General features: G+C 45.3%; 1 protein-coding gene across 1 annotated transcript in view; it reads right to left on the bottom strand.

Annotated features, from left to right (window-relative positions):
- LOC144770057 (ATP-binding cassette sub-family A member 10-like) overlaps positions 1-13,938 on the bottom strand; it is a 1,719,125-nt gene that overhangs the window by 1,207,404 nt on the left and 497,783 nt on the right. Inside the window, exon 14 of the mRNA XM_078654288.1 lies at positions 6,951-7,070. Within this exon, the coding sequence (XP_078510414.1) occupies positions 6,951-7,070 (120 nt within the window). The remainder of the gene's footprint in view (positions 1-6,950; positions 7,071-13,938) is intronic.

Raw genomic sequence — 13,938 nt, 5'->3', positions numbered from 1 at the left:
CTCTATTTCTCAAATGTTCCATTTTTTATTTTTTATTCCTTTATTTGTCCATATTCTATTCTCAAATTAATAGCAATGTTTTTTCATTTTTCCAGTTAAGAGAACGTGAATCCCATATTTTTCAAATGCTAGTGACATGCCACTCCAAGCCTTATTCGCCAGCATGTGCGGTTCCACAGCCCCAGGCAGCCTTGATCAAAAAGTATACCCAATGCATTTTGGGCTCACAAACAGCCCTTCCTCGGGGGTAGCTGTAAAGGTTAAAAAGAAAACCTATGTGGCTTATATTTTGCAACTGTTATCTAAACAATATATTTATATCCCATTGTGCTCAGCACAATTCCTATTTGTATATCCCTCATTTTATATTGTCCCTGCAGTATTCCACCTAGTCCTGTGATAAAACAGATAAGCAGCATGTACAAAACAGCTATATATAGTCCAAATCATGCTCCCCAGTTGGCCACAGACAAAAAAGCTTTCACCACAAATCCAAATCGAAATGAACAACAGCAAAAACCAACCCCTCTTCTTTCACATTAGCGATATTTCCAGAATGATAGAGCAGGACCTCTGACCTCCTGGTCAGTGACCCAGCTCTCTGCCCGTGCAGCCCTGCTGACTCCTCTGCCCCTTCTACCTCTCCGCTGCTCGAGGTTTGACTCTGCCTGTTGCCCCTGAGCCCTTGTGGTCTCTTTTGCATTTTATTTTATTTTACTGCCTTAGTGTAAATTTCTTTGCCCCTTTATCCTCTTCTCCTGTGTGCCCTCCGTGCCTGTTTTTCACCTCTGCTGCCCCACGGCTACTGCCCCCCCGCTGGTTTCCCGCTCTTGCCTCCCAGCTGCACTTTCCTCCCCTTCCCCTATTAAATGGCGGCCGTACAGTGGACGAGCGCAGCGGACAGTCACTGGAATGCCAATGGCAAGTCCGTCTGAGACCCGTCTGCTACCAGCGACAGAGACTCTGGTTCTCTGACCAACCGCCGCTATGACCCAGCTGCCTTCCTTGCACTCAACCCCGGAAGGAACAAGAACTGGCAGCTGTCGATGCTGAACACCACGGACGGTCAGTTCTCATGCCATCGCTGCTACAGAAATTTCACTACCCTCCACACCACCACAGCTGCTGCCCCTACGCCGGACGCCAACACCACTGAAGCTGAGAAGTGCATCCTCCTCCTTGGCGCTTCCTGCGCAGACATGCCGCAGAGATCTGGGATCTCCACAAACACCCTCTCGTCAGACATCACCTTTGTCACAGAAACCTGGACCAACGCCTCCTTTGCTCTTGACATCACCACTGCCATCCCCGAAGGATACATGATTCAGAGGAAGGACTCCCCCAATGCCCAGGAGGAGGACTCGCCATTGCTCACAAGAGCTCCCTCCGACTTTCCACCTCCAGCACGAGCGACGCCATCTCCAACAACGAACACCTCCACTTCCAGATCCAGACCAGCCCTAGAACAACTCTTAGCAGCACCCTTGCCTACAGACCCCTGGCATCGTGCCTCTTTCACCACTACCATTGTGGACCTCAATGCACCCCATACCATCGCCTCCACGGAATACATTCTCATCCGAGACCTGAACTTCCACCTCGATAACCGCAGCGACCCAGACTCCACCGCCCTCATAGACAACCTCGCCAACCTCAGACTGAAGCAGCTCATCACCACCCAGACACACAAGGCTGGACACACCCTCAACCCCATCTTCATAGGAGAGAACAACATCTGCTTCAGCCACACCTCACAGCCCCTCTGGACAGATCACCACTGCATAAACCTCTCTGTCAACACCACCACCACTCACAAGGCCATGCAACGCCAACCACAAAGGAATTGGAGCAAGGTCACAGAGGAGCACCTCAGCTCCACCCTCATCCACGACCCCCCTCTTCAACGGCCAAAGCCAACTCTGCAGCCAAGGAACTACACCGCTGGATAACTAGCTGCGCAGACAAGCTCACACCCCTCCGGAACCCCGACAGACAGTACCCTCTGAAAGCCACTTGGTGCACCACCTACCTCCAAGAATCCAGCTACGCCTGCAGATGCCTCGGTAAACAATGGAGAAACAACAAGACCACCAAAGACCAGACCGCCTACAAGAACGCTATGACAGAATACCACCAACTCATAAGATTCACCAAGAGGGCCTTCTTCCGGAACAAAATCCTCACCAACTCCAGCAATTCGCAGAAACTTTTCCACATCATCCAGCAAATCACCAAACCCCCCAGTGAAGCCACGGACGTCACATGCTCCCAGGACCTCTGCAAAAAGCTCGCCTCCTACTTCCACCTGAAAATCAAGGCCCTCTACGACGACTTCAGCGAACAGGTTCCAGAAACCACCATCCCCTCTAATGAGGACATCCAGCCCACCATCCCCACCTGGACCCCAGTCACCACAGAAGCTACCACCACAACCATAAAGAGCACCCATTCAGGAGCTCCCACGGACCACTGTCTGACATATATCTTCCACATATTTGTCAGCACCATAGCTCCTGAGCTATGTTGCACTATCAACACCACCTTCTCATCTGGCATTTTTACCTGAGGACTGGAAGCAGGCAGAGGTCAAGCCCCTCCTCAAAAAACCCACGGTTGACCCTACAGACCTGAAGAACTGCCACCCCATCTCCTACATTTTGCAGCCAAGGTCACCAAGAAAATCGTCAATGCCCAGCTAACCACCTTCATTGAAGAGAACGCCATCCTCAACCACTCCCAGTCCGGATTCTGCAGCAACCACAGCACCGAGACCATCCTCCTTGCTGCCACCAACGACATCTGCATGTTCCTAGACCAGGGCCACACCCGACCCTCATCCTGCTAGACCGCTCTGAAGCCTTCAACACCGTCTCCGATCGCACTCTCTGGGAGCCAGACTCCATGACATCGGTGTACAGGGAACCATCCTCAACTTTCTGGCTGGCAGAACCCAAAGGATAAGACTCCCACCCTTCCTCTCCGATCCCACAGAAATCAACTGCGGAGTACCCCAAGAATCATCCCTCAGCCCCACGCTCTTCAACATCTACATGGCCCCCTCACCACCATCGTCAGACAGCATGGACTCAGCATAGTATCCTACGCAGACGACACCCAGCTCATCCTCTCCCTCACGACGAACCCCAAAGACACCAGACTCACCTTCCAGGAAGTAATAAAAGACATCACAGCCTGGATGAGCAGCAGCTGCCTAAAGCTCAATTCAGAGAAGACAGAGGTCCTCATCCTTGGACCCACCCCCTCCGCTTGGGACGACACCTGATGTCCTCCTGTCCTCGGCTATACCTACCATGCCCGGAAGCTCGGAATCATCTGCAAATCCTTCCTCACCATGACTCACCAGATTAATGCATTTGCCTCCACCTGCTTCAACTCCTTCTGTATCCTTCGCAAGACCTTCAAGTGGATCCCACCAAAGCCAGAAAGACACACTTATAACCAGCAGACTGGACTACAGAAATGCCCACTACGCTGGAATTAACAAATCCCTGCTACACAAACTCCAGACCATCCAGAACAGGTCAGGCAGACTCGTCCTCGGCACCCCACAACATGAGCACATGACCCAACAACTGCAAGACCTCAGCTGACTCCCCATTCAGAAGAGAGTAACCTTCAAGCTACTCACCCACGCCTACTAATCACTCCGCAACATCGGACCCAAATACCTCAGGTCTCTTTCCACATAACCAAAAGAAACCTCTGCTCAGCCAACCTCACCCTGGCAGAAACCCTGCGCATCCGTAGAACCAGGGCAGGGGGAAGAGCCTTCTTCTACATCGCTGCCAACGCCTGGTACGAACTCCGAGTCAACATCATATGCTTCTCTACACTGCACACCTTCAGGAAGAGCCTCAAGACATGGCTTTTTGGCTAACCTGGAGCTGCACTCCCCACCCCCCAGTGCCTTGAGACCCTCACAGGTGAGTAGCGGCTTTAAAATTCCCTGATTGATTGATTGACACTGTACCTGCTGAATGCTCAACAAAACCTCCATCTCCCTTCATCTTTGTAGCACACCTGTGCCTCTGCGTAGTTCAACTGCTACACCCTCCCCAAGAAGCATATCTATTTCAACCCTATGAGATGATTTGAAGCGCCCATGTGATCGTACGTCTTCACTAAACTCATAAACATAAAAGAAAAACCATTTCCCGTGCCCTTAACTCAAATAAACCCTCTACATATACACTCATAAAATTTATTTTTGTGAACCTGTGTCATAGTCCATCTGATCACTACCTGCACTAAGCTCGCCCAAGATCGACGCGTCTTCCTGCGACCACTTTTCAACATTCGCAAGATACGGACCTGCAGGCAAGCAGTGCTTCCCTGCTTTAAAGGAGACGATATCCAACTGAGCTGCAGAACGGTAAAATTTCTTGAAAAAGCAGAGGCCCGCTTTAAAACTTTGAAGGAAACTGAACAAATCTACTAGTACCGTAAAAAGTTTAAAGGATGAACCCCATGGTACCCCTGATGACCAACCACTAGAGTGACACCTTAACTCTCCCACATATTGACTATCATCAATTACACAATAGGGACATTCCGAACTGTCATTATAATTTAATATTGGCACTTTATTGTACCTCCCTTTGGTCGTCATTGATGAAGAACCTATTTTTTTTTTAATGATAAACAGACCGTTCAACATGACGTTAAGCTTCTTTTAATCGTGTTATTGTTATCTCGCCATGCATTTTGCTTTTTGTTTTATGGACGGGACCTTTGTTTTAGCATGTTTAAATTTGACTTATGTTTTATAAAGTGAACTTCCTTTCTCTATATTGTAAAGGTTTTAAATAACCATGCACAATAAAGTATCTACTTGTGTCATAGGTCAGGTAAAATGTAATCAACAACTGTATTTTACTGAAAAGCAGGTATTTAAATGCCAATTCAACATGGCAGTGTACCACTGCATTCAGACTGCAATGGAAGACCTGGGACAAGTTTTGGAGGGCTACTTAAGTGGGTGGCACAATAAGTGCCGCAGGCCCACTGATTAATAGAAAAATGTGCCTTGAGGAATTATTTCATCTCATTAATCATTTTATAACAAGTCATATATATGTACAGTAGTTGAAGATAGGCCCACTGATAGCATTTAATTTACAGGTCCTGGGTATGTGATATACCACTCTACAAGGGTCTTACAAGTAAATCAAATACGCCAATTGGGTATATATCACTCAAACCATTTTTCAGGGTGTGAGCTCAAGCACTTTAGCACTGGTTAGCAGTGGTAAAGTGTGCAGAGGACTACGACTAACAAAAACAAACTCTGCTAAATTGGAGGCACACATGCAAAAAGTTTTAGAGAAGACAACACTAAGGCTGACAGGTTTAAGAGTGTGATATTTGAATGCTTTAGTCTTTTATAAAGCAACACTGCTGTTCACTAATCGCCCTTGATCACACCTTTACTTTACATTGATATGACTTCGTCTATGAAACGCCAATTAGGGGCTGAAATTTCATCTTACTTCTTACAACTTTGCAAACTCAGAAAGATTGGTAAACTTTTTTCCTTCCAGGGACTTACTCAGGTTATTATTGCACAGGTCATCTCAAGGTTAGACAATGCAAATTCCCTCTACATGGGCATTCCTAAGTGCTTGAACCGCAAACTTCAATTAGTACAAAACCAGGCAGCCAGACTATTATTCCAGCAAGTTCGGAATTGCCACATCATCCCCCTGATGAGGTAATTGCACTGGCTGCCAGTAGAACAGGTTCCATCTTCAAGGCCGATGAAGATCATTACAGAGTAGCATTCCTGCTTTCATTGCAGCCCGTATTCAAAAAAACACACCCACCAGTAATCTGAGATCTATGCACTGGAACCTTCTCATCATCCCCTCATTTAAAAAAAAAACAAAGCTTAGCTCTTCCAGATACTCTGGGGCATATTCGCAAGGACCCATCGCCGATTTATCGGCACTTTTCCGCCACAAAAGTGGCGATAGAATTAACGCCCTATTCACAAGCCTGCGCTAACAGCCTACATCCCAGTTATCTTGCAATAGCTGCCGTCAAGGCAGACAGCGACAAGTAATGCTAATAATATGTCCAAAAAGTCGCATAAATACCACTTATCCATATTTTCAACGACCAGCCAGACCGGCGATGTGGGCCAAAAACAGGCGATAAGGCACGTTTGTAGCAGGGACTTAAGACCTCCTTTGTTCTGGTCTCAAGGTGGACGAAAACCTGCAGGAGAAAGAGAGCCCAGCCCAGAGCCACATCTGAAGACAAACAGATGCCATGGAGCTACGGTTCATGCAGCTCTGAGACCCAAGCGGGCCACAACACCCACCGCCACCCCCGGACTTCCACCCAGGCAGCGCATAACAAGACATTTCCACACACTCTCGTACTTGTCCACAATAAGAATAATCTGAGTCTCCCAATAATTCCAAAATGTTTATTATGACTTTAGTGATTCATGAAACACTATGCGAACCACGAGGAGCCCTGAAGATCTTGCTCATAGCACAGAAAAACACAGTATTCCATACAGTGCTTTTGACAAAATCATTATACAATGTTTAATCAACAATACACCCTTCCATTGCTGGCACACATTATCCTAGGTGGGGTTGCATCGGATGGTAGTTTGAACAAAATAATCTACTATGGTGCATTGCTATATATATGCCGCAAATGTTAACAACCTACAGTGCAAACCTAATTGTCTGATTCCTTTTCATAACATTATTCTGTGATGATGCAGCTTACCTTTGCAAATGCAGTCTGTCCCACAACAGAGCTCATGTCACAGCTTTCAAATTATTGTAGTTTAAGATGTTTCTTCAATATAGCATTTTCTTTCTATGATAGTCAGGGGCACTACACACACTCACTCAATCATCCTAACAATTACTCTCTATAAATGAAGCCAAACCATCAACAATGCTTGTTACCTGCGGGTCCCCTAAAATGGATATTCCAAGAGTCAGTTTCCTTCTTTGCCCACCGCTCAGGCTGGCTGCTCTTACATCCTGAATGTTGGTGATATCCAACCCATTAAGAACGTTTTGCACCTGCAGTAGTAAGTACAAGAAAAAGTTAATAAAATAACTGTAATATAGGTGTGACTATAATTATGACTATGGCATTGCTCTGGAATTCCTTGACTGGGGTTTGCTGCAATGGTGCTGAATTTTGAAGCAAGTAAAATGTAAATTATTTGGCATATTATAGCAAGTAAAGGAAATGTATGTGGCACCCTCTGTGGCAGTAAAACCAATGATGTTGGGCGATTTACAACCTCAAAATACCAGCAGTCCTAGATGGTATGCCTAGGATTTAGCTACATTCTTCATTTATTTTGTAAAGCTATAACTGGGTGGCTTAAAGACCACTCTGGACAAGCTTTTAGAATACAAAGTGTAAATCAAATAACAATGAATGCATTTAGAATATAAAAATGCTAAATTTAAATACCGTTAATTCATTTGGATAGGGAAGAATAGTTGGTGCAAAGGCTAATTGTTTTAGGTTGTGGCGGTTGAGACGCAGGACGCACAAACGCAGTTGTTCGACACAGGGGAGAAAAGAAGTGAGTTAGAGCATAACGAGTTGAAGGACAGCACAAAGGAGGTTAGCGGTTACGATCCAAGCCCCTGCGTAATGAAGTAGGGAATGAGGACAGCTGTTGAAGTGACCAGGTGTTGTGTCCCGCCGAGAAGACTGCCCAGTCCCGTCCCACGTAGCTACACTGCACAGCACCCTGCCACCCTTCACTCCCCTCATGGAGGATCACCTGACGGTGAGTTCTGTAGGGGGTGGGTAGAGTAGAGGTGGTGCTGGCCGTAGTTAGAGGTGCTGAGTATGGTGGTGGCAGTGGCATGCGGTGTGTGCTCCGATTCGCTCTTGCCGGCTGGCAGCTGGGTACTGTTTGCCACTAGGGACCTAGATCCGTTCTGTGCCACCCTGCTGCTTTGTCATGTGTCCTGCCACATTACAATTGGTAACCGTCCGCTCGCCCCTCAGGTATTTCCTCACCATTCACTGTTCACAAATTAGTGGTGGACTGCAACTCCCAGGATACATTTCTTTCCCAGGTAGGTGGTGCATGGGGATTGTTTAATGTTGTCCCAGCGATTATGCGGAATGCAGGGATTATTCGGTAGTCGATCTTGGGCTTTGTCGCTCCGGTCCGCTCCTATCCTGAATGTCTTGGGAGGATTCGTGAAGCGGGGGCTGATAAAAAAGGGGGGTCCCAAAACATGATTTCTCCATGCAATTTTCCATAGGTACAGTTCATCGCGGCTATAGCCCGAACGGCGAAATGGAATGACAACAAATTTGGCAAAGTTGTAGTCCTTGGTTCCGACCCGTGCCTTTTGCTTATATGGTGTAAATCTGTTCAGTAGTTCCTGAGAAAATTACAATTAAATGTACATTACGGATTATAAGCGCACCGTCCCGATCACGTGCAGAATGCTGATTGGCTGTCAAGTGGTTGTCAACATTCGAAACCAGGAAGTGTTGGCAGCCATTTTGTGCCTTGGTAGAAGCGAGGATCTAGACATTAGTGGTACAAGTGTTCAACACATAGAAAGGGGGCAGGTAAGAGATATTTTGACCCTCTAGACCTGCTTAGAGGGTCCCAAAAAAGATTTTTTTTTCAACTGAGAAATGTGCGCTGGGTACATGGATCCCCCGTAAAAAAAACTAAAAACGAAGTGTGGGCTCCTGTGCTTGTTTAAAAATTGGCTACGTGGGAAGGAGAAATCCCGGGGTTTAAAATATTGCATTTGAAGCGAGGGCGGCGAAAAAAGGGGGGCCACAAAACGCGTTTTCCCCATGCAATTTTCCATAGGAACCATTCATCGCGGCTACAACCTGAACGGCTGAATGGAATTACACCAAATTTTGCAACGTGGTAGTCTTAGGTTCAGACACATGCCTTCTGCTCAAATGGTGTGAATCCGTTCAGTAGTTCATGAGAAAATTACAATTAAAAGTACATATATATCTATGGCCTCGGTGGATCCGCACATCTTGCGCGCACTCTAAGTGCACCGTTCCGATCACGCGTTAATTGACTGTCAAGTGGTTGTCAACATTCGAAACCAGGAAGTGTTGGCAGCCATTTTGGGCCTCGGTAGAAGAGAGTATCTAGAAAATAGTGGGACAAGTGTTCAACACATAGAAAGGGGGCATGTAAGAAATATTTTGATCATCTAGACCTGCTTAGGAGGTCCCACAAGGACCCCTAGGGTACAAATTTTTTTTGGGGGGGGGAAACAGAGAAATGTGCGTTGGGTGAATGGATCCGCTGAAATAAGAATAAAAACAAAAAGGAAGCGAGGGCTCCTGTGCTTGTTTAATAAATTAGCTACCTGGGAGGGTCAAATCCCGGGGTCTAAAATATTACATTTGATGTGGGTCCAGAGGGGCCCTGTAGCCCGGGCACTGCCATTCCTTGGTGCTACAAAATAAATGGGTGAGGGAGCTCAAAGGTCCGTCTAAGCCCCGGGGATTACCAACCTCCGGCGCTTTTTATATTTTGAGAGGGGGGGGCGCGTGGTCTCCATTCTGGAGCAGTCGTAAGCCTTGGGGAAAACCACCCACCAGGAGCGGCTCCTGCTGTGTCCCCCCCGGGACACTGCTGTTTGCTATGGCAGGGTGAGAGTCGAGGTTCCCGCTGTGTCATTGCAAACTTGAGTGCCTATTAACAAGTGCCATTTCACCTCTATTTGTTAAAAAATTCCCAAAATGCTGTGAAAATTATATCGCCCTATTTACTAGGTGATGCTAAGGGCTCGCCTCATACCTCCAATGAGTTGCAATGTAGGTGTTCTCAGTGGCAAGGTAGGTGTTTCTATGAGAATATTGAAAGGAAGCGGGAGGTATGACAATAGCGTTGTATTTACAAGGCGGCCCTGGATTTGAGGACCGATAGCAAAACTCTTGCTAGTTGTGGTTTATGTCGGATCCTAACATCTGTTCTGAAGTAGACTTAGGCCTGTTTAATATGCAAGGTGGATTGATATGTTAAGTCCACAGTCTTATATTAACAAGCTTTTCACTTGCGAACATAAATTATTGCTGTATTTCTCGCGCTATTTGGGGCATATTTACAAGGACAGCGTTAAAATTATCGTTGCTTTAGTGTTAGGAAAGTGTTGTTAAAGCGGCCGTAAAGGCTTAGTAATAGGCTTTTGAGAATTCGTGAGAATTCCAATAGAAGCCCAGGTTTACACCAGAACATTTTAACACTGTCCTTGATAATATGCCACCAAGTTTGCTATGGCAGGGCTAGAGCCTTGGCTCTCACTTTTGCATAGGAAACAACAATGTTGAAAAAATCTTCCGGTAAGATAACTAAGGATTTTGAAGTCTAATATCGCCATTTTAGTTGTAGTTTGCTGCTGTTAAAGCTGCGACAATTTTAACGCCCTCCTTGTGAGATGAGGCGGGACATTTGACTGGACAGAATTAAGGTTGTTGGAAAAGGAGACAAGTTGCATGTCATCAATTAAGGATATGGTCTCAAGGCTAAAAGAGCACATCAGTTTAGCCAAAGGGGAAACATGCACACTGTAGGGTAGCGCTCATAGAAGATCCTTGTGGAATCCCACATTACAATTGTGAAGTAGAAGGGTGAAAAGAATCAAATGTAACAGTCTAAGTTGGATCTGAGAAGGTGACAAGCCAAATGAGGTCATTTTTGCACATTCCTTTTCAAATAGTCTTTAGTGAGAGTGGGCTATGAAACTGTCTAGAAGGCAACCAATAAGTCTAGTAAAATTAGCGCTACAGAGTGACCGTGGTCGAGCATCCTTCAGAGAGCATCATCTGTAACAGCTGTAATGGCAATGTCTGCATTGGTGGTATCTCAAAACAGATTGTAGAGTGGTCAGGTAGATGGTTGTCTTCAAGGCATTTAGAGTGAGGGCAGGAAGGAAATAGGTCAATAATTGCTGAGGGTGCCTGTTTTTGTTATTAAGGGGCAAACCTGTGTGTGCTTTTATGCCACTGGGAGAAAAGCTGTTGCCAGTTAAAGGTTGCAGATTTCTGTAATCACTAGTAGAAGAGTTTCTGAGGCCAAATCCATGTGGAGGACAGTGGTCTAAAGGAGACATTAATACCTTTCAGAAATATACCAATGTCTAGGTGGGAAAAGATTTGAAATTTGGCTAGAGTAGTAGGTCCAACAGACCTCCCATGAAAAAAGCCTGGAGTTAAGAGAGGGTCTTGGTGGGGGGAGGCGGGTGTAATTAAGCATTTATTGATTCAATTTTATTGAGGAAATATTAAGTTGTATCTTGGCACAGTATGGGGGAATGTGAAAATTTCACAGGCATAGTTTGCCGCTGAGTGAATGTTATTACAATAGAATGCAGAACAGATTTCTTTGATAAGCCATTGTTGTTATTTAGTAGTTGCTCCCTAAAGTGTTTATCAAAAATATTGTAAAAGGTACACCATTTTTGTTCTAGTCTTTTGCAATGGTACTTCATCATCAAGAACTCCTTGGAATGCCAGGGAGGTGGGCGCAGACCGCAGCAGTACTTTAATTTGAGAGAGGGCACTTCATCAAGAGTCTTTGTGATCCACTTGTTAAAGGTGGCATGACCAGAGGTAGTAGCATGTATACAGGGAGCTCTCACTTGATGAGCAGAGGAGATTACATTTTGTACCAGGGCCTGGAGGACCTTGAGGTGGTCTAGATTTGGCTGTGCTACAAGGGTTTCTACATGGAAACATGAATGGTACAACAAAGAAATCAAAGCAACATCGAAAATAGGAGGAAAAAATGAAGAGAGTCAAAAGTGGAAATAAAATAGTGAAGGTGGGACACTTGGTTACAAAAGGGACATGAGCTTCCATAATGGCAGCAAACAAAAAGTATTTTGGGCTACTGTGGGTGGTTTAGGAGATCGCCAGAGTAAGTGTTGTAGTATTAAGACAAGTGAAAAGTGAAGCCTCACACTCAGATAAATTAACAATGGAAGGATTAGAACAGGTGACAGAAGTGCAGTGGACAACTGCAATGCCACCTCCTAATTTCGCACCCTATCGGTGTGGTTAACGACATAGTTGGCAGTAATGGTAGTGTCTATGTGTGTGGCAGAGTCCTAAAGAAACCATGTTTCAGACATAAAACTTGAAGGTCGTTGATATTCCAAAATAATATCTGAACTTTGATACTGATTTATGGGTAGATATCTTACATTAATAAGGTAACAATTGGGTGCTGGTGAAAGGGGAGGAATATGGGTGGAGAGCGAAAGGGACCTGTTGGAGATGCGATGTGGAAGGGAAAGGGCAGATGAGAATCAGCAGTGTAGGCAAGAAAAGAAGTCCTCAGGCAGGAAGCTTTGAGAAGAGCTTCTTGGGTAGGTCTTACCAGAGATCATGATCTTGAGAATCTCCTTCTAGGTTTAGGTGAGAAAACAGGAGTGACAGGGGTCAGGATTCCTGGAGCTAGGCTTGTTTGAGGTGTGGGTGAGGTACATATAGGCACCAATGGGCTTGCCTTCAGTGTACTTCCAGGATACCTTCTGTTCATGTGCACTGTACGGCTGAGCAGCCACGCTATCTAATTGACCAGCCATGTAATGGAAGAGAGAGCATGGCCACAGTAAGAAATTGGGTTATTGGTTGAGCGGGGTGTAAGGCACACTCAAGAAACAACCACAATCCTTCACATGGTGAACCACAAAAGTCGCTAAATTAACCTATGCTGTTAGCATGGCAAAAGTAGTCTTGCTTAACTTAGAGGCAATATGTAAACTATTTTTGCAACACACAAACCGTAAGTAATAAAGGGCTAGATGTAGGTAGGCTATTACCGGTCGGTAACGGCCGAATTCGGCCGTTACCAACCGATAATAGACTTTTCCTATGTAGGAGGCTGTTTTACAGATTCGGTTAATACCGAATCGGTATTTACCGATTCGGTATTTACCGAATCATCATTTACCGATTCGGTATGTACTGAATCGGTAAATGAGATGTAGGAAGCACTGTAAACAGTGCTTCTGGGCTTTAAGGATTCATTATTTACCACCGACTATTAGTTGGTGGTAAATAACGAATTCCTGTGTAAATGCAAATATGTGCATTTACACCTGTGCCATGTGACAGACATACATGCCCTTAGGGCATGTATGTGTGCCACATGTGCACACAAGCACTAATCAGGGTGCAGCAGGGTATCAAAGTGACACCCTGCCACCCTTGAATTTTTCCCAATTTTACCGAATCGGTAAATACCGATTCGGTATTTGACATTCATTCCTATGGGCCTCCAGGCCCATAGGAATGAATGGCAAATAACGAATCGGTATTTACCGATTCAGTAAATACCGAATCTTACCGATTCGGTATTTTTTACAGAATTTTTATCTACATAACAATTACCGAATCGGTAATTTACAATTACCTACATCTAGCCCTAAGTGACAGAACAACATAAGAAAAATCCCAAACAAATCTAAAAAAATAAAGTGAATCTAAATAAATAAAATTATGCCAGAACAACAAAAATCCAACCAGTAGAACCAGAGATATTCAATTTTAGAATGTTCATTTGAAAATAGCTGCAAGAAGCAGAAAGCACTACTTGAGGTTATTTGGTTGCACAAGACTTGGGGACAAGTCACAAGCTCAGACCACCTCCAATGGGGCACAGGTTATAGACAAAGACCATGTTAATCCCCATGAAGAGTTACATTCTCAAGTCCAGCACTAAGAGTTCTGTTTACATTGAAAGAGGCTTTCGGCAAGAAGATCAGGTTGAACTTCACAGACTGTCATTGCTGTAGTTTGAGGAGCAAGCCGTAGCTAGAGCATTGCACTGTTTGATCATTGTGGATGTTTGCTGTTGCTGCAAAGGGTAGGTCTTGCATTGCCGGTCATCGAGGATGGTTGCTGTTGGCGCAAAGAGCAGGT

This window comes from Lissotriton helveticus, chromosome 7 (genome assembly GCF_964261635.1).
Source record: "Lissotriton helveticus chromosome 7, aLisHel1.1, whole genome shotgun sequence".
Taxonomy (NCBI): domain Eukaryota; kingdom Metazoa; phylum Chordata; class Amphibia; order Caudata; family Salamandridae; genus Lissotriton; species Lissotriton helveticus.
This window is presented reverse-complemented; position numbering and strand designations above follow the sequence as displayed.